The sequence below is a fragment of the Lonchura striata genome, chromosome 1 (genome assembly GCF_046129695.1).
Source record: "Lonchura striata isolate bLonStr1 chromosome 1, bLonStr1.mat, whole genome shotgun sequence".
Lineage (NCBI taxonomy): Eukaryota > Metazoa > Chordata > Aves > Passeriformes > Estrildidae > Lonchura > Lonchura striata.
Window position 1 is genome coordinate 114,691,882 of NC_134603.1, and position 21,638 is coordinate 114,713,519.

Sequence of the window (21,638 nt, forward strand, 5' to 3'; positions counted from 1 at the left end):
TAATTTGAAATGGTCACCTGAGCAGATTCAGGTGACTTACCAATGCACCTGAGTGCAGTTGGACCAAGGGCCTTAAATACATGTGGATGGGAGAAGAAAAGTATGCCACATGAATGGAACTAATTCAAAAGAAATAAATTGCATGCAACAGTCAGGCAATCAGGAGGAATGAAAGGCTTTGTCTTCATGTGCTAGAAATAACTGAACTGATCTCCCAAGATCATCATTAAATCAGCTTTAATAATGTGTTGTCATCAAAAAGAGAAAATTGCCTTCACTCCCAAAATGAGTAGATTATGAAAAGATGCTTACAGATGGTTCACAAGGCTGCAGCTGTTTTCTTGTTCTCCTTTATCCAAAAATCAAAGATGCTATAATTCTTCAAGATCTTTGTGAGAAAAAGAATCAAAGAGGTGCATTTGGATTTTTACATTATGTGACTCTGAATTCTAGAAAAATGAGCAAATGGTGGCAAAGCAGCTGAAGTGTCTTACTGTGATTCCAGAGCTCACGTCCCTGGCAAACCCATGCTGCAGGCTGTAGCAAGATCCTTGGCAGTATTGGTCACACTGGTTGGACAGGGCAGGATCTGCGATGCTGCTTCTGGGAATGTGCTAGGTCCACTGACCAGCCTAGGTTTGGCAAGAACTCCAGTAAAACTACAAAATAAGTGGTCCCTGTACGCTAAAACCTGGATGGAAAGGTAGCCCTAAGTGTGGAGAGACTGCTGATTTCTGGAGTCTGAGAAATGCCTTCCTGAGAAAGCATCTGTTCCTTTTAGAAGAAGGAGGGATTCTTTCACCCACCTCTAGACAAACCCCTTTCTGCGCTCGCTTTGGGAGGGAACTGAGGAATGTGATTTAACACCCTGCTGCACCAGCCGCCGTCAAATCCCGAGCGGCGTTTCCGGGAAGCGGGGAGCCGCCGGAGGAGGGCAAGGGAGGGAGGCACGGTCGTGCCACGGGGGGTTCCGAGGCGGAATCCCGGTGCATCCCCCTCCCCTCCCCGGGAGGTTGCCCTGGCTGCGTCCCCTCGCCGCAGAGCTCCTCCCTCCACTTCAGTCAGCCACCCGGATTTCTTTTTTTTTTTTTTTTTTAATTTTCTACCTGCGAATTGTTTTTTCGTTTCTTTGCTTTCCATTTATTTGGAAATACAGGAGCGCAGGGCGGGCACCACGCGGTGCCTCTCCGCAGATCCCTCCGGAGAGGCGCTCGCAGCCGCTCCGAGGGCGCGGGCGGCTCCCGGCGCTCCGCGTCCCGGCAGCGGGCGGGCAGGGCCGGCTGGCGGAGGTACCTGGGCTGCGGTGGGGCCGGCATCCCCGCGGTGGGGCCGGGATCCCCGCGGTGGGGCCGGGATCCCCGCGGTGGGGCCGGCATCCCCGCGGTGGGGCCGGCATCCCCGCGGTGGGGCCGGCATCCCCGCGGTGGGGCCGGCATCCCCGCGGTGGGGCCGGCATCCCCGCGGTGGGGCCGGCATCCCCGCACCGGGGCCGGGATCCCCGCACCGGGGCCGGGATCCCCGCGGTGGGGCCGGCATCCCCGCACCGGGGCCGGCATCCCCGCACCGGGGCCGGCATCCCCGCGGTGGGGCCGGCATCCCCGCGGTGGGGCCGGGCTGAGGGGAGGGCAAGGGCGGCCGCCGCCCCCGCGACGCGGCGGGGGTGTCGCTCCGTCTCTGCCGCGGTATTTTGGGGGGATAGTTCGGCGTTTTCTCGCAAATCACACTCATCGTGTGAAGCTTTCTCATCCGGGACGGCAGTGAGATGAGGGAAAGCTTCACTCGCAATTTTGTGTCCATGCGCTTGTTTTTACTTAATTTCTCCCCCGAAAGAAGTGTGAACCCTCCTCGCAGGTTTTCACCATAGGGCTTAAAGTGCTGTGGATATTGGGGTTTTACTGCTATGGGATTTGTTTTGTGTAATTTTTTTGTTTGTTTGGGGGTTTTTTGGGATTTGTTTTTAGTTTTTTTTTCCCCACAGCACTTAAATCGTTCACCTGTTGACCTCGTCTGAAATAAATGGTAACGTGTTTTCTTCTCTCAGCTTACACCCTAAAGAAAGGTGCATGCTTACCCACCCTATAAACAAACAGGTCAGTACCTAAAAGAAGTACGTTTGGTGTTTCAAGTTACGTGGGAAAAGGAATTTCAGCACAGTCATTTTTACTGACGTGCATTTAACTTACTTAAAATGTTGGCATAAAGAAGTAGAGTGTGTTTTCCTTTGCAGGCAGGAATTCTTTTTGCTTGCAGGTAAGGTGAAGCAAATGATCCTTCTTGTGTGCTCACGTGTGGCCCAGTGTAAATTAGTGGGTGTTGGAAGTATGTGTTTATGCAGTTTCTTGCTTCAGGAGGATGTTCTAATAATGGAGGACAATGGGTTTTGATACTCAGTTAACACCTTTTATTTGTCTTTTTGCCAACAAGTGCACAATGATAGCGAGAGTTCCTTACCTTACAACTCTGTTTAAACTGTGGAGTGAGTGAACTTCTCTCTGGTATCTCCACAGATTTCACTAAATGGGCAGATGTGACTGTATTGCCTGGCGTGTGACACTTGGATCTGAGCGTAGCCACAGGTAAACACAGCCCTGTGATTCTGATCCAGTTACGTGGCAAGGCAGCAAAGGTGTCAGCTGTGTGAGGACTTCAAGGGGTCATAGAGTGTAAGGTGCCCTTTTGATACAGAGGCTGTTCTGTAAATCAGGATTTTCAGATTATCTCTGATGAAATTGTCCTGATTGGCAATGGGGCAAGATTGTATGAGAAATGTCTCAAGTGCTCTGCCCTTACCTTACATGCTCCCTCTCAAAAAAGATTTTTGAAAACAGAAAAATCACCTCTGATGAAGAGAAATCCCAGTACCAGGGAAACACATGGGAAATTCAACAAACCAAGGTTTCCATTTTCCATAAATGGGAGCAGAAAATATTTAATCATTCAAGATTTAAGTGTTAAGACTCTAATAGTCATTATTGCTTTGTTTTTTAGTAATGCTTTGGTTTTTCAAAGAGTCATTTGCCCTGCACGTTTTTTCTCTGATGATGACTTGTTTTTTTCCAGCACTGAACATCAGTGCTTTGATCCAGGAGTGACTGGTATATATTAGGTTGTGAGCATATAGTTCTCTTTCAGTCACATTATAATATTATATAGATCTATCCATGTACAATTGAAAGCTAGTGACTTTTTGTCCCCCTGAAGTATTTTATCCAGATGGTTATTCATAAATGTGTAGTTAAGAATCCTCTCTCTCCTTTCAAAAAGGAATTGATCTGTATAAATGCTTCTAATTACTATGTCCTGACATTAAAATATTTTTATTAGTATATTCTGCAATATGTTACACTATAGGTGTTAACATATTTTGTAATGGTGAAATAAAGATTTTATTTTATCATTTGTGCACTGTGTACACGATGTTTCAATGCCTCAGGAGAGTGAAGCAATGAAGAGAAGTAAATAGATCACCAATGTGGCTGTTAATTTTCTCTTTAAAATGACTGATGATTAGGATGATAAAGCTATTACCAAGCTAAGAAAGAAAGTATTGGAAGAGTAGATAGGCAGTAAACAAGAAGTCCATATGGATTTAGAAAAGGGAGCTAATGAATGTAAAAAATGATGTTTTGGAAGTAAGTTGTGTCAAAAGAGTTTCCAAAAGTCAATTTGAAATAGTTTTCACAACAGAAATAGCGAGACAAAGAAGGAAATCTGTAGCCATAGGTAAATCTCAGTGTGAAGCTAATCTTGGAACAAAACAAATTGCTTTCTTCTCCTTTGAATGTGAACACAGATGTTGGACCATGGCTGCAGAGCCCATGGGGTTTAGAAAAGGGAAACTGTATGAGAAGCATTCATTCTGCTGTCTCCCTCAGCTCTTGGGCTCTGGTTGGAGCTAAGGACAAGACCTTGTGTTGCAGGTACAATGGGGCTGACCTAGAGTGCTCTGGCCATGGACTGGAGAGCACCTTTAAGCTCCTGTCCTCAGCACAGGCTGGCACTGGTGATGCTGAAATAGCAGGGCAGTCCTGAGTATGTTCAACAATCAGTATGAAAGAATTAGGAGATGTGAATCAGGATAGATCACATCAGGCTACGTGGATTTTTCTGTGCCAAAACCAATGGTTTCTGGAATAACAAAGGCAGGAAATTTCTCCTTGTTGTGTTCCTCTGACACTTCTAAACTTGCCATATTCCTACAGTTGCCTCTTTCCTCCTCAATCCCTGGGGACCATAAGGATTTTGATATGTGGATTGTCAGTATTCTGAGGTGCTGAATGATCTCTTGGGGTTAAGAGATGTGTGGTCAGGGACATGGAAAAGGATGAGTGCAAGTTCCAGGAAACCTACACCACATTTGTATTCTAGGAAACTTTTCTAGAGGATATGAACATATAAATAGCCTTATTGTTAGTATGCATGTTTCATGCCACCCTGGCGTTTGTCCAACATAACTGTGTTAGATTTACTTAGATTTAGTAACTTTTCATTGCAAAATGTCTGAGTTCAAGTGTGTCTTTTACATTTTATGTGCAGTGCAGAGTGATAATAATAGGAATATGCACACACACACACATTTTATCAGCTGTTAGTGGAAAGATGCCTACATTAATGTTCTTAAAACCTCCTTTTTAATTTACTTTTATTTTTTTCTTGCTGAAGAAGCCTGTATCTCTTGTAGACATCGACGCTGCATCTCTGGCAGAAACATCCAGCTGCACTCGGTGGAGCAGCCGTGCTCAGGTGTGTGCCTGGCCCTGGTTGTGCCTGTGCTGCAGGAGCCCAGGGGAGTGCTGGGCTGCTGCCCACAGCCCGCCTTTGCTCAGGCCTGGGAGCTGGGGAGAAGGCACCTAGAGAAATCACAAATTGAAATCTGGCATCGTTAGCATGACAATACAGACTCAGCCCTCCCAGACAATAAAAAGTTAGTGGTTGCAAAACACCAGGCAGTTCTTGAGGAGGAGATGGAATTTCCACTAGGTGATCCAGTTGATGAAATTAGATTTTATAAGTTTCAACTGATTCAAGGCTTCATGCTTTAAGACAGAATCGCCAAATCCTTTCAAATTCCCTAAATGTTTCTCACTTTGTCATTTCAGGATGCTCACCAGAACCCTGAGTGTTGTTGCCCAAGTGTTCCTCCTTCTAAGCATAGTCCTTGTTATTGCTATTGCAGTGATTCAGATAAATCAGCAACAGATCCTCTCCCCAGGGCTTAAGGTAAGTCTTAGGCAACCTCAGGAAGGAGAACAATGTTTTCAATTTATATTTAATAATGTGCCTTTTAAAACTCATTTTTATGGAGTGATTCAAATGAGCTTACAGCCATAAATTAGTGTTTAATCATATCATCATGGCAAAACTGAAGCTGAGAGAAAAAGAGAATTGGTCAAGGGTCCAGCAAAGCAGAAAAGTATTTATTTCTTGATTCCCTCTCTGTGGCAGCTATCACACAATGTCCTTTTTTTTTTTTTTTTTTAATTTTGCTAGAGATTGGAAGTATTTTAAAATAATGTTGAAGTGGGAAATACCCAGAGTTTAATTTCTGCCCCTGAGCACAGCTGAGAAGTTTATGCTGACATCTTTGAAAATTGCTTCTGTGTCTCAAAAGCATTTGGGCTCTAATTATGCACTTGATCCTTTACCACGTGTTGAGACTTGCTGGATATTAACAGAAGCAAACTAACTTCTTTAAGGGGAGCAGACCACACTGCAAAAGACAAACTGAAATACTCTGAAGAGCAGGCTTTGCCTTCTGCTGTGGAACATGTGTGCAGGTTCTTCAATGAGAGATGTGCACAACAGAGGAAAAGCTGTAGAAAATACCCTTCTAAGAAACCTGGCATGTAGAGTTCTGGTTTTTTTCCCACGATCCTCTTGTTAGATTTTTCTTTGAAGTCCCTTCTATCTTTCCATCTGCAGGTGTATTTAACTGGATAGTTCACACACTGATAACAATAGGCTAATGCCTCATTGCACTTCATGGGATTATAAACACCTTTGGTCTTGTCTGAATCATTTGATGGTGTGAGAGTCAGACAATGGGATAAAACTGTAATTCTGATACCCATTTTATGTGTTTGTGTGGTGTGGCAGGGGGTGTGTGCTGGGGCCACAGTGCCTCAAGTATGTGCTCTGTCGAGCCCCAGTTGGCTGCTTGCAGTAGCCTCACATCCCACCCATTTCCATGCAAGGCAGGACTGGACTGAAGCCACTATCTAAAAGACAGCCTACACACCTTTTGTGTTTGTCATTAATTCAGTTTCACATCCAGAGTGATAAAACTGTTTACCTTACTCTTTGAGGCAGCATTGGAACCAGCTGGTTTAAGTGGGGAGGTTTGCTTACTGAATCACAGCAGCTTCTGTAGGAAGGCTGCTGTTTCCTCTACTGGGTGTGCCTTGGCTTTGGATTGGAGTTTGGGCTGTAAGCCTGATAATGCAGGTGATGTGGAGGACCCTGAGTTTGATTCCTGAGACACTGAGTTGTCCTCAGTGAATAATTTACGTTTACAAGAAATTCACAGGTAGAAGGAGGACCTTGGTAAGCCAATGAAGCCCTCCAGTACCTGGCTGATATGATGGAGCCTGGAAATGACAGTGTCCTGAACTTAATGGTTGATTGAAATGAATTATGGCAAGAACATGATGAAAGCAGATTTTTTTTTTAATGGCCTTGTTCTTCTGTTACTACTGTTTGTGTTACCTGTGGCATAAAAGCTCTTTCCCAAGATGTATGTTGACAGCATCCATTGTGACACAAGAGATAAATTATATGCTATGCCACTGGTGTTTTAAACTGTTGTTGCAAAATTGAATATTTTGGATCCTTGATTATTTGAGGACTGAAAGAACTCATGACTCACTGATACACACCATGAAGTGAGAAGAGTGATGAAGAAAATACAAACATTCTCAGTTGAGAAGTCTGCAATTGCAACAGTAGTGATGATAGCACTGAATGAAATAGGCCTTTATACCAGTCAAAAAAACCCACCCAAACTGTTTGTCTATTGCTGTTTTGTGAGCCCTAGAGGAAAAAAAACCCACTTCATTATTGTATTTCTTTAATTTGCCCCTCAAAGTGCTACAGTTTTCAATACCTAAATTTTTCATGTCTCTTTTGGCTCTTAGGAAGTGTTTTGCACTGTTTGTGGTGTTGCACTTGATTAAAAATTGTTCCAACTTATGTAGCTGAATTGAAGCATGCATCTAACATGATCCACTCTTGTGACCTCCATCTTCCCTGAATCTGGCTTAGCTTGTTAGCTTCTCTTGGCAGTTTCCAAAGTGATTGGAAGGCAGGTGATCCATCCTAACTGTGCCTTCTTTAAGGGTTTGTGCCTCTCTACATCCTCCTATTGGAATGATACTTAGGCTGAAAAGGTGATTTATCCTGGGGTTTGTACTTGCTTATCTGTTGGGATTACTACTCTTCAGGATGTACCTACAAAGCCATATTTCCATAATAAACATTTAGGTAATTTTATTTTCCCCCCTTTCCTTTTTCTTCTGGACTAGAAAACAGAACTCTGAAGCTTTTCTTGGTTAATGCTGTCTCCCTGTCTTGTCTGACTAATGTAGTCCATTGATTTGATGGTGCAGTACTTGGATATTAAGGAATCACCAGGCCTTTGAGATGATGGAAATACCCAGTGAGACAGTTGGAGGAAGGGAGGGAGAAAAAGTAGTTCTAGTCTTTAATAGCTGCTGGCCTGGGATAAGGGTTTGCCAATGCTCTCACAGTGGATTTCAAAGCAGGAAGGCATTGCTTGCCCTTAAGGAGCAGCCAAAGGTGATTCAACATGCAACCTGGACAAAAATCTAACATCCCTAGAAAATTTTAATCCAGACAGTTTGTCTTTGGCAGCCTGCTAAGACAAGGCTTATAGAATTCTCTCACCTTCTTAAGATATAGCACCCATGCAGTCATTTCTGGTTTTTAAGTTAAAGATTAATCTTGGTCATAACATGTGGCACAATTGTCAGTGGTCACCACTTTCTGAGGCTGCATGGGCCAGTTTGCACACAGTGAACTCACACAAGTTCTGAGGAACTTCATAAGTCACCTTGAAATGGGCCCAAGAGACCTTCTCAAAAAGAGCATCTCTTTTAAGGAAGGAAGAGGCTGTATAGGAAACCTAGAGGAGGAGGCGGGGGCGGGGGGGGAGAAAGAAAATTTTAAAAATTTTCAATCACACAAGTGTACTCACTGTAAGGATCCACTACTCTTTGGGATAGAAATCTCTTGCTTCTAGGAGGCTGGGAAATGCAGGGAAAGGAGGAAGTAGCTAAAACAGCCCAAAGTTAACTTAGGTAAAATACATCCATTATCTTCCAGCTCTCCTTGGGCATAGCTAGCTCTAGAAGTAGCCAAGTTAAAAGCTTATGTTTGGCACTTTAAGCTGACTGAGACTAAATTTAATTAGTAGACCTTAAGCAGATTGACCATTACTGTGCTATGTACCTCCAGGGTGCTCATCTTGCAAGAAGAGGAAATAACACTCAAATTATCTTTGCTAAAATAGTTACTGAAACAGAACCTGATGATGTAGTTTGATAGTATCTGTGGAAGAGTACCTGTGTTGTTTGATAGTATTTGTGGAGGCTTTAATCTTTTAGTGTATCAGGGTAAATATTGTCTGCATAACTATAAATGAAATTTTCATTATCTAACAATCCTCTGGAAAGCAGACTAGACTGGTATTGCTGGTATTCTTTGGGGCCCAGGAGTTTTTAGGATTACAGTAGAAGCTGGGAATAATCAGGTGTGGAAGCTGAATGGTTTGCCACCTGAATCCTTCCCAACTGGACTTTTTGGTCTCCCAGGGAGGCAGTGGGATGAAATGTATCAGCCTGCTACAGGGGCTCTTACTGCTTTGCAGACAGATGGAGGCTCTCATTTTTCAGTACTGTCAGGCTCCTGGGCATCTGTCTGTTTCAAAAGGAAAAAACAGACAGAAAAATGAACCCTATACTGTGTGACTCCTACCAATTAGGTGACTTTGGAAAAGCTAAATATTCTTGCAGGGATCATAAAGAGGACACCAAAATTGCATTTTACTTCCCTTTATGAGATTGCCTTCCAAGTTACTACAGTTTTCTCCTGCCATAAAATATGGGAAAGGGGGAAAGACTGGTCTGGTGAGCAGTGGGGTGGGATGAAGAAACCTGTGCTTTAATCCCAGAGTCCAGGGGACCTGGGGCAAGTTACTTAAATATCTCTCATTTATTTTATATATAATCATGGGGTACCATTGATTCTCCTTCCGTCTGTGCTGTCCTATGCTCTGGCACAGCCTCTTCTCAAGAGCAAACTCTCAGGTGGATTAAACCACTCCAAGGGAGAGGTTTATGGGGCAATTAGGAAAGAACCACACTTGTTACATCATTCATACTGTCGACTGTTTAGGTACTTTACCTCTTTGCTCATAGCTTTATGGATCCCTTGTGCATCCTTGAATCTAAAGCCTGTGCTTAGATATCAAAACCTTCTGTGTTCAGGGAATGGACTGGGATAAAGGAAAATGAACCTGCTCCAAAATCAGGTTTAACACAGTGTTATCTATTTGTCAGTGTGGGTTTTGAATCTGATGCTGAAAGGAGATGAGCATTCTCCATCCCCACTGAATTAATTATTGAAGATATGTAGTATGTTCCTTGGTTTGCAGCCAGGTTCATTCTGTGCTTGGATTCATGCCTAAGCGCCTAACACTCAAATTAATCTCTCTTGTAAATAATACACTGTGCATGCGTTTTCTAAATGTCGGGTGGTGCAGTAAAGTGCAGCTGCACATGGGCATTTAAGCTGTCATTGTTTCTTCATCTAATGTATTCTTTCTTAATCCCCAGTATGGAATAGTCGTTGATGCTGGATCCTCTCGGACTACAGTCTATGTCTATGAGTGGCCAGCAGAAAAAGAAAACAACACGGGAGTAGTGAGCCAAACCTTCAAGTGCAATGTGAAAGGTGAGCTCAAAGCAAAGTTCCTTAGTTGTTTTTAGCCTTCCCCTTCCCCTTGCCCTTCCCCTTCCCCCTGCTGCAGAGGGAAGACTGTCAAGACTATGTCTATATCTGTCTGCATTAGTTCTTTTCCTACTGATACAGTAAGGTGATCTAATCATTGCTCCAGAGAAAGGAAATTGTAACAAAATTTGATTTACTCCATGGCAGTGCATGATTGGTGCAGACAGAATTCAATCTAAAGACAGTAAGAACCTGTAAATGTTCAATCCTTTTGTTTCTTTCAGAATAAAAGTCATATATATTTTTAAATCACTTGGAATAAAAAGAGTTTTAGAATAACAGGAATCTTGCTCTTGTTAGATGTTAATTGTTAATTAAGCTTCTCCACACTACCGAATTAGTAGTAGATTGAGTAATATTGAGTAAAATAGCTAAATTGGCAGAACTATTTCTGACAGGATGTCATTGTTTTATCAAATATGTAGGTGTGGCCTCTGTCTCAGGAATACCTGTGTCTGTGCACAGCTAGAAGATGTCCCACAGGTACCACTGGCTACTTGCCCTGCCTTTTGTCTGAGGTTTTGAATTAATTCCTCACAGACAGACAGTCTAGGCTGACTTCTGATCACACTTTAGTATGGTCAGGCGTTTGTGGATTCCTTCACAGAAACTCCTAGTCAAAATCAGTGACATCTGACTCAGCTTTCAAAGTTATGGAAATTCCATGCATTTTGTGAAGACAGATGGCCAGGTAGGGGAGGGAAATCAGGTTTTTTGTTCTCTGATAATAACTGCAGTGTTCAAAGGGATTATTTTCCTTCTCTCTCAGTCATGATCTCGCAAAGTCTTGCATCCCTCTTTGTGTCTGGAAATAGATGCTGGAGATGTAGTCACAGAGTAGCTGTAGTAGGAAGTAGAAGGCAGTGGTTTCTTAACAGCACCAGCATTTCTATCTTCAGTATTAAACATTTGTGTGGACATTCTCAACAATTCTAGAACAAGCAAGTGTAGCATGAACAGAAGTAATACACTGTCCTTTCTCTAATGATTAAATGTCCTTACAAACTGCTGGAATGGTGGCCAGCCTGCCAAGGGGAGGGGTACACTCTGCTAACTCATGTCTTGACTCATTAGGAATGTTCGCCTTTAGGAATTCTGGTTTGGGAAAAACGCACAGAGAAACTGCATTATTCTTCTTCTCAAAAAAAAAAAAAAACACAAAACAAAACAGCAGTGCCTTGTGAATTTTCTTGAATTGGTTTAATTTTGTTTTAACTCTGGGGAACACAAATAAATTACAAAACAGAGGAGTCCAAATTGCTGTGAACTCTCTAGGTTCATGGCCTTAGCCAGGATCAGCCAAGTACTCCCACATCCCTAAGTGTACAAAATCACCAGGGTTCAGTCTTCTAGTCTTGGATAACTCTGCACTGGAGGAGACAGAGGGCTGGTTCATGGGAGATGTCCCCAGCTAAGCTGTGGGTGACAGTGGTGGACACATCTGTCAGTGTTTCTTTAGTGACCCTCTAACCATAGTCTTAAGCACTTAAACTGGGGGATAGCTCTGGGCATAACAAAAAACAGATTTTCACATACCTTCTGAACTTGAAGGTCAAGTGATCAACTACTCTGTGGTTTTTGTGGTGGTTTTATGACTTCATTTCTGCCTTTATTAAGTACCTCTGCCCTTGTGTATAGGAGCCAGTCCCAAATCAAAATCCTTACTTTATAGTGCAGTTAATCTGTTCTGGAAAGGCTCTAAGCATTGGCAAAGCAGGCAGTTGTCCACAAGAAGATGGTCATTGCCTTGTGACCTGCTCTGTCTGAACACTGGAAAATGGGAAATTGCAGCCACCAAAGGAGTGTGAGGCAATGGCAGCTGCTGAGGATGTTGCTGCTCTGTTTTCCTCTGGTAACAGCTTTCCTTCCAGTTTCAGGCCTAGCCTTAAGACTTTCAGAAAGTCTTACTTCAAAGCCAGGGCTATGAACATCTAATGATGACATGGTAGTGTTTATGTTTAAATTCACACAGTCAAAAAAGGCGTTTTGGAGTGTTGAGTCTGTAAAGGCTTACATATTTTTTCTTCTGTTTCTATCAATGCAATGTGACTGCACATAAATGGTTTTTCATTTCAATGAAGAATTAAATTAAGAATTAAGAAAGGCAGCTAAGAGCCACCTTTTGCTTAGCTTGGGATCAGGTTGTGCAAGACATGGCTGTTGCAGAGGCAGATGGAGTTCTAGCAGTTTTTCTCCATGCAACTTCCTCAGCTAGGGAATTTTAGTAAGGAATGTTTTATTTAAACCTAAGTTGAGCCTCAACAGTCAAGATCCTGATGGCCTTTGGAGTGTTAAGCAAGGCAGAACTTTGATGTTATTGTTCAAATAGCTATGCCTTATGCAGCATGGTGTAACTCTCATTCCTGCTCTTTGAAGGCTTCAGAAATTTAGAAAGCTGTTTACTACTTCATGCACCAGAACAGACTTGTACCTCTATGCATTCAAGAGCCATTTCTGTGCATCTTGAATTGCACAGGCACCACATTGTTTATTCCATAAGCACTCCTAGTTTTCAGCCATCCTACCTTTGTTTGCAGGGTGGGGGGGCATGGGGGAAATGTCTTTCTCTTAACACCTGTTTACTAATTGGGCTAATTTGTAGTTGGCAAAGCAGGATGAAATCTATCTCCTTGTTCTCTTTTAGGCCCTGGCATATCCAGCTATGAGAGTAACCCTGGAGCTCTTGCCAAGCCTCTTGATGACTGTCTGAATAAAGTGAAGGAGAGAATACCAGTTCATCTGCATAAAAACACTTCTGTTTATCTGGGGGCTACAGCTGGCATGAGACTGCTGAGGTATGGCAGAAATTTGAACTACTCTGTATGCATACTAGCAGAGCAATCTGTGAAAACAGAACGTGAAAAATGTATTGGATGCATTTTTACCCACTGGAAATTGGCCATCTTAAAATGAAATGGAGCCCAGCCAATTTAATTTAATAAACCTTTTTGAGAGGGAAAGTGTGTCTGCATAAAACCCCTCTGTTATGCTGTATTGATAAGAAAGTTGCTTTATTTTGGAGAAGGCATGAGTTTAATTTTCTCTTTCACATCTGTCATAAAATACAGTGTTATTTAAATAGATAATGTTTGTGCACATCCATGGCCAGCAAAGGCAGATTGAAGCTAGACACTGCATTCTGAGTGTGGATGTGATCTGATGTGATCCAGCTTTTTGGGGTCTGTCTGTGGCTCTAGCCCTGGTACAAACTGGCTTTATTATATTTGTTCTGTGGCTAAAGAAAACTGGAAGTGAAACTCCAGGGCTATTTTAACCAGAAGCTGTCATATAAACACTCAGTTCACTAAGAATAAAGGTGTATATATACACCCACCCATGAACTTGCATGATAAAGAGTGAAGTTGGTATATACTGAGGGAGTTGCTTGCTGAAAAAATGCTGGATACTGGTTCCCTCTCATAAGCTTCCCCTTTAGGGAAATAATGTCTATTTCATTTAGGTGATTGTAGGAGTTTTCTTGAATTGCTAGTCGGTGAACAATAAACATGAAATTGCCTTTCCAGATGCTCAGTGTCTCATGTTTTGTGAATTGCTTAGGTTGCAAAATGCATCGGCAGCCAATGAAGTCCTTGCAAGCATTCAAAGCTACTTCAGAGCACAACCTTTTGAATTTAGGGGTGCGCAGATCATAACTGGGCCAGAGGAAGGGGTGTATGGATGGATAACAGCCAACTATTTAATGGGCAATTTCTTAGAGGTGTGTGGAAAAAAACTGCATGATTTTCTCTTCACTGTTTCTCTCTTATAAATGAGAAGCTTGAGAGGACATCCCTGTTACAGTGTCATAGTTGCAACTTCTGTTTTCCTCTGAAGTCTCTAACGGGGTCTTTTTGTGGCAGTAATAGGGCAAACATAAATCAAAGAATATGTTGCTATGGGAATGGGATATGGCAAAGGTAAAATTGTTGATCCACAAAAAAGAGCGCTTCTCTAAATTACATTGGGTGTTCTACCTAAAACCAAAAGGTTAGATTGCTCTTAAATGCATTGATATGTTTAGTGTGACAGGTGTTGACTGTCTTGACAGTGGTGCCAACTAAAGATTTTTTATTCTGCTGATTTGCTGTCTCTGCTGCCCTGCTGGTGAAGGAGCCGCCTGGCTTAGGGGTCTCCAAATTGTTTGGCAGTGTTGGCTCACTTGTCTTAAGCAGACAAGACTGTTTGAAGCCCTGAAGGTGGTGAAATATGCCTCAGCTGAGCCAGAAATCATTCATACACAGCTCCTTTCAAGGCTGCTGAAAAGCTGCAGGCTACAAGCAGCGGGCTGCAACACCAACTGTCCTGTGCAGACCAAGTGATACCAATATAAACACAATCATGATGTTCTCAAACTTGGAATAGGGCCAGGCAGGAGCCTCAGAGCAGAGAGGGAGTCAGATGTGTTGGAAGATCCCTTTTTAAGTACAGGTATTTGGTGTGATTTCATTCAGAGCTGTACCAAGATGATCCACATTCACTCATCTGCATTTGTGGCAGGACTGTGCTGCCCTCAGCATCAACAGCACTTCTGCCAGACTGTCTCACCAGAAATGAAATGAATTTCAATCAGTACTGCTGAGTATTGCTAGCTGTCCTGACTGAATGGTTCCTATCAGATCATGGCCATTAAATAAGAAGGAATTACTTGTTGGCGCTGTGAGTGATAGCGCATGGTGAATGTGTTGGTCACTTGCAATGTTAAGAAAACAAATATTGGAATCACCCATTCTGTAAGAGTTTTTATCATTGTGTGCATTTCATGCAACAAGAATGGCATCATGATCTTCAAGGTGGTGTCAGTTTTCTACCACACAAATTTTAATAGTCCAAATATCAAATTACATATGGCAAATTCATAAAAACGGACTGCAAGACACTGTGAAACTGGCTTAGTCTAGAGAGTTCTGTGAAGGAAAATGTGTGGAATATCACTAGTAGAAGAGAGAAATTCTGACCTTTCTTGTGACAATGGGCTCACAGTCAAATTATGTGAGGGATTGTTTATGGGAGTTTTTCACTGTAGAATTTTATTTTGAGTGTATTTGCTAGCCTGTAAACCCCACTGTTTCCCTTCTTGTGTATACATTCATCTCATAATGGTCATTGGGTAAATATTGACACAGATAATCATGGGAAATCTATATTTGGCACTGACTATGTAGATCAAATTTGGGGAATATTTTGGGTAAAGGGAAAAATGCCATCTGAATGGATCAGACTGCAGTTTCACTGGAGGAAATGTGCAGATTAAAGGTCCTTGTTCTTTTGACTTTGATGGAGTCAAAGTCTGACTATTTTGCATTTTTCACGCTATTTTCAGTCTATCTCTGTGATCTCTTAGTATTCTATTCCTTTAATTTTCTTCTTTCTTTGAAATAAGTAAATATTGATACCATTTCCATCCAGATTTGTTCAAGTTCTCCTGGGTATCTGAACTGCAATTCCCTGTGTTCTAGGATAGACATTGCTCTGGCTAGTCGTATGCTTTGGCCATTGTGCTGTCCTATTGAGTGGAACACTGTGCTGCATTCATTCTCCCATCTTTAAAGATCATTTCACTCTTTGAAAGTACATCCCTCTTACATAAAAAAATCTGCACGTTTTCCCCATAGTTTTTTGTTTGTTTTTTTAAAGAGTGGAGGACAAAGAAGAGGGGGAAAGTTTCAAGAAGTAAAGAGTATGAAAGCTTGGGGGGAGAACAAAGAAATGACATTTCTAATTTGCCTTGTTTTTAATTTTACATGTAGAGAAACCTTTGGAGGACATGGGTCCATCCTTACAGAAAAGAGACTATGGGAGCACTGGACCTTGGAGGAGCTTCCACTCAAATTTCATTTATCCCTGAGGACCCTGAGGAGCACTTCAATAGCACCTTGCAAGTGAAGTTGTATGGTTACAACTACAATGTCTACACTCACAGCTACCAGTGCTATGGGAGAGATGAAGCTGAGAAAAGGCTTTTAGCATTGCTGCTCCAGGTCTGTTTAAGACCCTTTGCTATGCTGTTCTTGCAAGTGTTCAGTAATTTTCTGAGCAGGGTCTTGGGCTTGTGTTCTCTTCCCTTTGCTGGAGTTTGGAGACCCCAGTAAAATACATATGTCTGCAGTTTAAAAAGATTCCTGTAGTTCATGCCAAATTAGATCTTTCTTGCTTTTGACTAGTATTTATGGTTTGGGTTTTCTTGTTTGTTTTTGTTTGATTCTTTTCCCTGCAGAAATCAAACACCAGTGCCAATGTGGATAATCCCTGTTACCCTCAAAACTATAATACAGCATTAACGATGAAGGACTTCTTTGGCAGCCTTTGTACACAGTCTCTGAGACCAGCAAATTACTACCCAAACCAGCTTGTGAATTTCCGTGGAACAGGAGACCCAGGTCTGTGCCAGGAGATGGTTTCTTTATTGTTTGACTTCACTGCTTGCAGACACAGAGAAGACTGTCCATTTAATGGAATACGTCAGCCAAAACCTAAAGGGAATTTTGTGGTAGGTTTACAAACACAGTGTGCTTCTTTCTGAGCTGGCTTGCTCTTGATTTCTGTAGTTCTGAAAGTAAACTGTCATCCACTCCTTTTCTATAGGCTTTCTCTGGATTCTACTATACAACTAATGCTTTGAATTTATCTGGGCACTTTTCCCTAGATGACTTCAATTCAAGTATGTGGTTTTTCTGTTCACAGAGCTGGGCGCAGGTAAGAAGGTTGGTTGGTTGGTTGTTGGTGTTGTTGGGATTCTTCTTTTCCATTTTAAACCTCTAAAAGAGGGATCTAAAAATAATATGGACCAGCTATGTGTTCAGAACCTTTCAGAAGGTCTGTATCAATCCAGCATTTATTTTTCCACTGTGCTTCAAACCATGTAGTATTTCTGTCATTCTTAACACTTGGAATAGGTTTCAAAATTTCATTTCAAGTTCTAACCACACTGTAGAGATAACATGGAAATTTTAGAAATCATAACATCCTCAATCTTCAATGTGCAATTTTATGTTTATTTTCATATTTTACTACATAATCTATGTCACTTTTAGAGTCTTTCTGAATCCCTGTATCTAGTTGTCTGCACCTTTACTTGGTGTTTTTGAAAAATGTTACTAACTTCTAATTAGAACCCAAATATCCTTTAGTTACAAAACCCAAAGCATTTGCTTTTTCCATAATTAACTTGCTTTTTTTAAAAAAAACCCTTTTGCTTTCAGCTCCCATTTATGCTACCTAAATTTGAAGAAATATATGCTAGATCCTACTGTTTCTCAGCCAATTTCATTTATTACTTGCTTGTACATGGTTACAACTTCAATGCAGAAACTTGGCCACAGATACATTTTCAAAAGGAGGTGAGTAATAGTAATTTTCTATTACTGTCATTTTAATCCAATGAACTTGAGGAGGAGACATAAGATGCAGCAGCCTGCAAAAACAGAATGGTTGTAAATGGCCTTGGTAAATGACTGTCAAATGTTTGGCATAAGACAAAGCCACTTTTCAAACCTCAGGAGCAATCTCAGCCTGTTTTTCAGGGGTCTCAGCATTACTTGGAGATGCCACATAGATTCTTTTAAAGAGCTTTAAACAAAGATCAACCACTTGTGTTTTAAACATTTCCACAGTATTTTGCTCCAGGCAGTGATCTGCCTAAAACACCTCACCAGACAAGGTCAGTTTGAGCTAGCCCTGCTGAGCTGGAGAGCAGAACTCTGCTTTGCTGCCTCCTGGCAGAGCCTTGGAAGCACTGGCAAAGCCGTTTGGAGTCAGTGAGTGGTGATGAAGCAACGAGGACAGTTTTCATCCTTATCCAGCTCATCCATCTGTGCCATAATCTGGCTCTCTGGAATAAGAATGTATTTTGATGGGGTGTTGCCTTTCAGTTGAGAGAGAAGGCCTACAATATCTGTGTCATAGATGCATTTATTTTCCTCTTTGCTACTGCACAAAGTCTTACTCTAAAATCCTGTCCTGTCTCCTAATGTCCATATAGTTTGGAAATGCTTCAGCACTTGCATGCAAAGCCAACGAAATAATAGGTTGTAGACCTTCATGGTGTATTCTTAAATCCCCTTAGATGCAGGGGATGCTGGCAAGCTGTGAATGAGAAATCAAAAGCAATGTTTTCTGAACCATCATATCTTTTACTTGTGCACTAAGGAATCAAGTAGCATTTTCTTCCCTTATTTTGACCTCTGGTGGACAATCATTAGTAGCTCTGGAGGAGTGTCCAAAGTTGAGCTGTTCCATCAGGAAAACAGCATAGAGTTGACTTTGAGATCTCAATCTCCACTGGGTAAGGGGGTGGGGTGTGGATTTGTCTTGATATTTATATATTGCATTGTCCCCAGCCGATAGGAGCAGCTAGAAACAGCAACATTTTCTTGTATTTAGCCAAGACTATAAAAATACTGAGGAAAACAAACTCTCAAAAGGTGTATTGAAATGAATACCTTTGTTGACTAGATTTTACACTAGGGTAATCATGAAACTCCAAAAGGCAAGACTACATCCTCTTTATTAGATCTGCCCCTACTGAAATAGTAAGATCTAATGATGGCTGATCAGCTAAGCTATCCTAGCGATAGCAGCACAATCATGCTATGACTGGAGGGTGGGTTTTTTGTCTATGCTAGGAGTATACATTTCCTTTTAATTACTGAACCCAACCAATGAAAAGAACCTTGGCCTAATGCTAAGATCTAGGTGAGATCCAGAGCTACATGATTTGCAAAAATTGTAAGTTTTAAACCTCATGATGAGAGGAAGACAGGAGACACTTTACCTTTTGATCCTTTGTTTATCAAGTGCCAGGTCAATGACTTAATGAAAAGGACAGTGGAAAACTGGTAAACTCTGTTGCTCAAACTACAAGTGGGGAAAGACAGCAAAGCAGGAGGACCATGGAACAAATACAAACATACTCTCTTGGCTGTTGTTTCATCTATTTTGAAGTAGTTTTTAATTTATGTTTATTTTTTAAACGGAAGAGCCTAGTTTTGGTTCATTTGTGGGCACAAAAATAAACATGGAACAAAAGATGATAAATAGAGTTTCTGCTTTGGGGACTTTATTCTTACTTACTCTTTGTCCATGCTGGTGAGACTCCTTGTGGGTTGTTTTTGTTTGCTTGATCTCAAATAGCATCCTGGGATTTGGCTAAGGTGAGGGCCTAATTTTAGGAATTGGCATAGTAGTCATGGGGTTTTTTATTTGTTTGTTTAAAATGTGTTTCTTGCACAGAAAATTGCATAACTGGCTCTCTGCATATACACCACACATCTCTGTACCCCTCCAATACCTGTGTCTTGCTTCTTTAGCCCAGTGAATAATTTCATTACCATCCTCTGGAACTACGGAAAAAGGGCAATTTAAAATGGTTCTGTATATTCTTTGTATATTCCACTACAGGTTTCTCATTGCTAATTTAAAGTACAGTTGCCATTAACAGCAGTTGAGCTTTTGAAGTCTATTCTCTTTGAAAATTCCATGGGAATAGGACTCCTCTGTCTTCATTTCAGGTTGGTAACAGCAGCATAGCGTGGTCACTCGGTTACATGTTAAGCCTCACAAACATGATTCCAGCAGAAGGCAAGCTGATCCAGCTACCTCTGAACCCTTCTCTGTTTGCTGGGCTCCTCATCTTCCTCTCGGCTACGGCACTGCTGTGTCTCCTCTACCTCGTTTACTTGTGCATTGTGTCGTATCACCGGAAGAACATCCCTTGCGTTGAACACGTATTTGTTCCAGAATGAATGAACTTGGCTGAAGACAAAACAAAAATGTTATAGTGCTACTAAGCAGGACTTTATTTTGCCCCCCATTTTTTAAAAACAAAGACAGCAAAAATGACTTCTGAACCAGAAGCATAAATAGAGAAGAGGCACAAAGGAATCTGTGATATGGTGAAGTGCTTTTGAAATGTTTTGGTAATTGTTTCTGTAAACCTAATTTGTCCAGTGTGCAGCAGAGAAAGCATGGGCATATATGTCACTTTGCTTTATAAGGGATTGCTTGCCAGGTATGTATTATATTTTTTTGTTTGTTAACTCTGTGCTAACTGGAGCTCAGGCAGTGATGGATTTCGTCACAGTGGCAGTTGTTTAAGATAAAATTAAACAAGTAGCAGCTGTGGGATGTGGGAACATGGTAGCTGTCCTTGTGTGCAGTGCTGACTCTAAAATCCCTGAAGTAATCTAATTTCTGAAACTGGAACAAGCACTGGATAATAACAAGAACTGAAAGGAAGAGCTGTGGCAGAATTGTTTTTATTGCTGTTCCAAGTTGATTGATCCCCATCACAAGAAGGTATAATAAACTGTCAACACCTCTCCGGACTTTTGAGTCTGTCTTAAACAGACCTTTATCTTTTGGTACCATGGAGACTCCAAAACACTTCTGGTCTGATACATAAGATTTGTTTTGGAGGTGGAACAAAATGCTTTCACACTTTAGTAACTGAAGCTAAATTAAAATATCTTATAGTTACCTCCAGAAGACACTGGAGTTTTCAATATTGCTTTCTAACTTTCACGGAAATGGTTTTTATAGCTTCTCATACTGAAACCCTGACCTGTATACCCCACATACTGTTGGTCTCAGACAGTGGCAGTCCGTAGTGATTTGACATGTATGTATTATTTCAGCTGTCTGGACAGAGTCTCAGATCTGAAAATCCCATTAACATGTTAAGCCCTTCTTTCAAAGCCAAGAGGAACAGGAGGCAGTCTCCAGGCCAGCAAAACACCTTTTCTGTGTGGATTCAGGAACGTATTGCTGGAGCTGCAGTCATGGCTCTAGTGCCTTGGTCAGCCTCTCCACTGTCCTCCAGCAGCGCTGGGATCCACCTGGCAGATGCTTCTGCCAAACATTCTGACTCCAGAGCTTTCCTGCAAGTGCTGCTGCCTTCATGTAGCAAACAGCTGGCTGCCCAGCCATTCTTCACCAAACCTCACACTCCCTTAAATCATAGGACTCTCTCAGCTTCATCTATTCCCAGTATTGATTAAGGGATGGATAGGAAAACAGTGGCCAGTATTTTTACCCATAAATAATGTTTTATTTTCAGTCTTTTGTTTCTATGTCACCTTCTTATGTTTGGTTGTGGGGTTGGAGATTTGTTTTCTTTTTTGTTTTTTTTTTGTTTTTTTTTTTTCATAGGCTGACAGATGATTTGAAGGGAGCTAAATATCTTTTTAAATAAAAAAAAGAAAAAAGTGATTTTTCAAGCAGATCAATAGGGCTTTGTCCCTTCTCTATTGATATACTGCTAAGTCTTGTCAGTCTTACTGGAATAGCAATAAGGTAAAAGGTATTATAAGATGATGAAGAGCCCTGTGGCATCCAAGTTATATCTGATAAAGTGTAAAATTTACTTCAGAGTGCATGGACATTAAAGAGGCTGGCATGAGATATTTTGTGTGATGGTTTTGTAACTGCAGTTACAGGTGAAAAAAAACCCAGACATTTGGATGAGAGCATTAAAATGTTTTCTTTAGTTGCCAGATTTCTGTGGAAAATTGTGTTCTGGAATACTTACCCAACAAAACATTTGCTTTGTGAGTGGCAGGGCCATTTAGATGTGGTTTTACACAAATGGAACACACTTGGAAGTTAGTCTCTGTAAA

The 21,638-nt window shown here is 41.6% G+C and overlaps 1 protein-coding gene across 8 annotated transcripts; it reads left to right on the forward strand.

Annotated features, from left to right (window-relative positions):
- Window positions 1–846: 846 nt before the first annotated feature.
- On the forward strand, window positions 847–21,515 carry ENTPD3 (ectonucleoside triphosphate diphosphohydrolase 3). Of its 8 annotated transcripts, none has more exons than XM_021525897.3 (12): window positions 847–1,060; window positions 1,979–2,090; window positions 2,508–2,576; window positions 5,100–5,220; window positions 9,852–9,969; window positions 12,671–12,821; window positions 13,585–13,744; window positions 15,774–16,004; window positions 16,241–16,513; window positions 16,609–16,719; window positions 17,226–17,363; window positions 19,533–21,515. In XM_021525897.3, the coding sequence occupies exons 3-12, from the start codon at window positions 2,518–2,520 to the stop codon at window positions 19,764–19,766; spliced, it is 1,596 nt and encodes a 531-aa protein (XP_021381572.1). In that variant the 5' UTR covers window positions 847–1,060; window positions 1,979–2,090; window positions 2,508–2,517; the 3' UTR covers window positions 19,767–21,515. The 8 variants fall into 8 exon arrangements, with proteins under 8 accessions (XP_021381572.1, XP_021381575.1, XP_021381573.1 ...); XM_021525900.3 differs by having other exon boundaries at window positions 2,042–2,090; XM_021525898.3 differs by lacking the exon at window positions 847–1,060 and adding an exon at window positions 1,102–1,289.
- The last annotated feature ends 123 nt before the right edge of the window (window positions 21,516–21,638 follow it).

Excerpts from the sequence above, each read along its gene's own strand:
- ENTPD3 (XM_021525897.3), top strand. The coding sequence starts at position 2,518 with ATGGGCAGATGTGACTGTATTGCCTGGCGTGTGACACTTGGATCTGAG. Across the intron at positions 9,970-12,670 it reads CTTCAAGTGCAATGTGAAAG|GCCCTGGCATATCCAGCTAT; the intron begins GTGAGCTCAAAG and ends GTTCTCTTTTAG. Across the intron at positions 17,364-19,532 it reads AGATACATTTTCAAAAGGAG|GTTGGTAACAGCAGCATAGC; the intron begins GTGAGTAATAGT and ends TCTTCATTTCAG.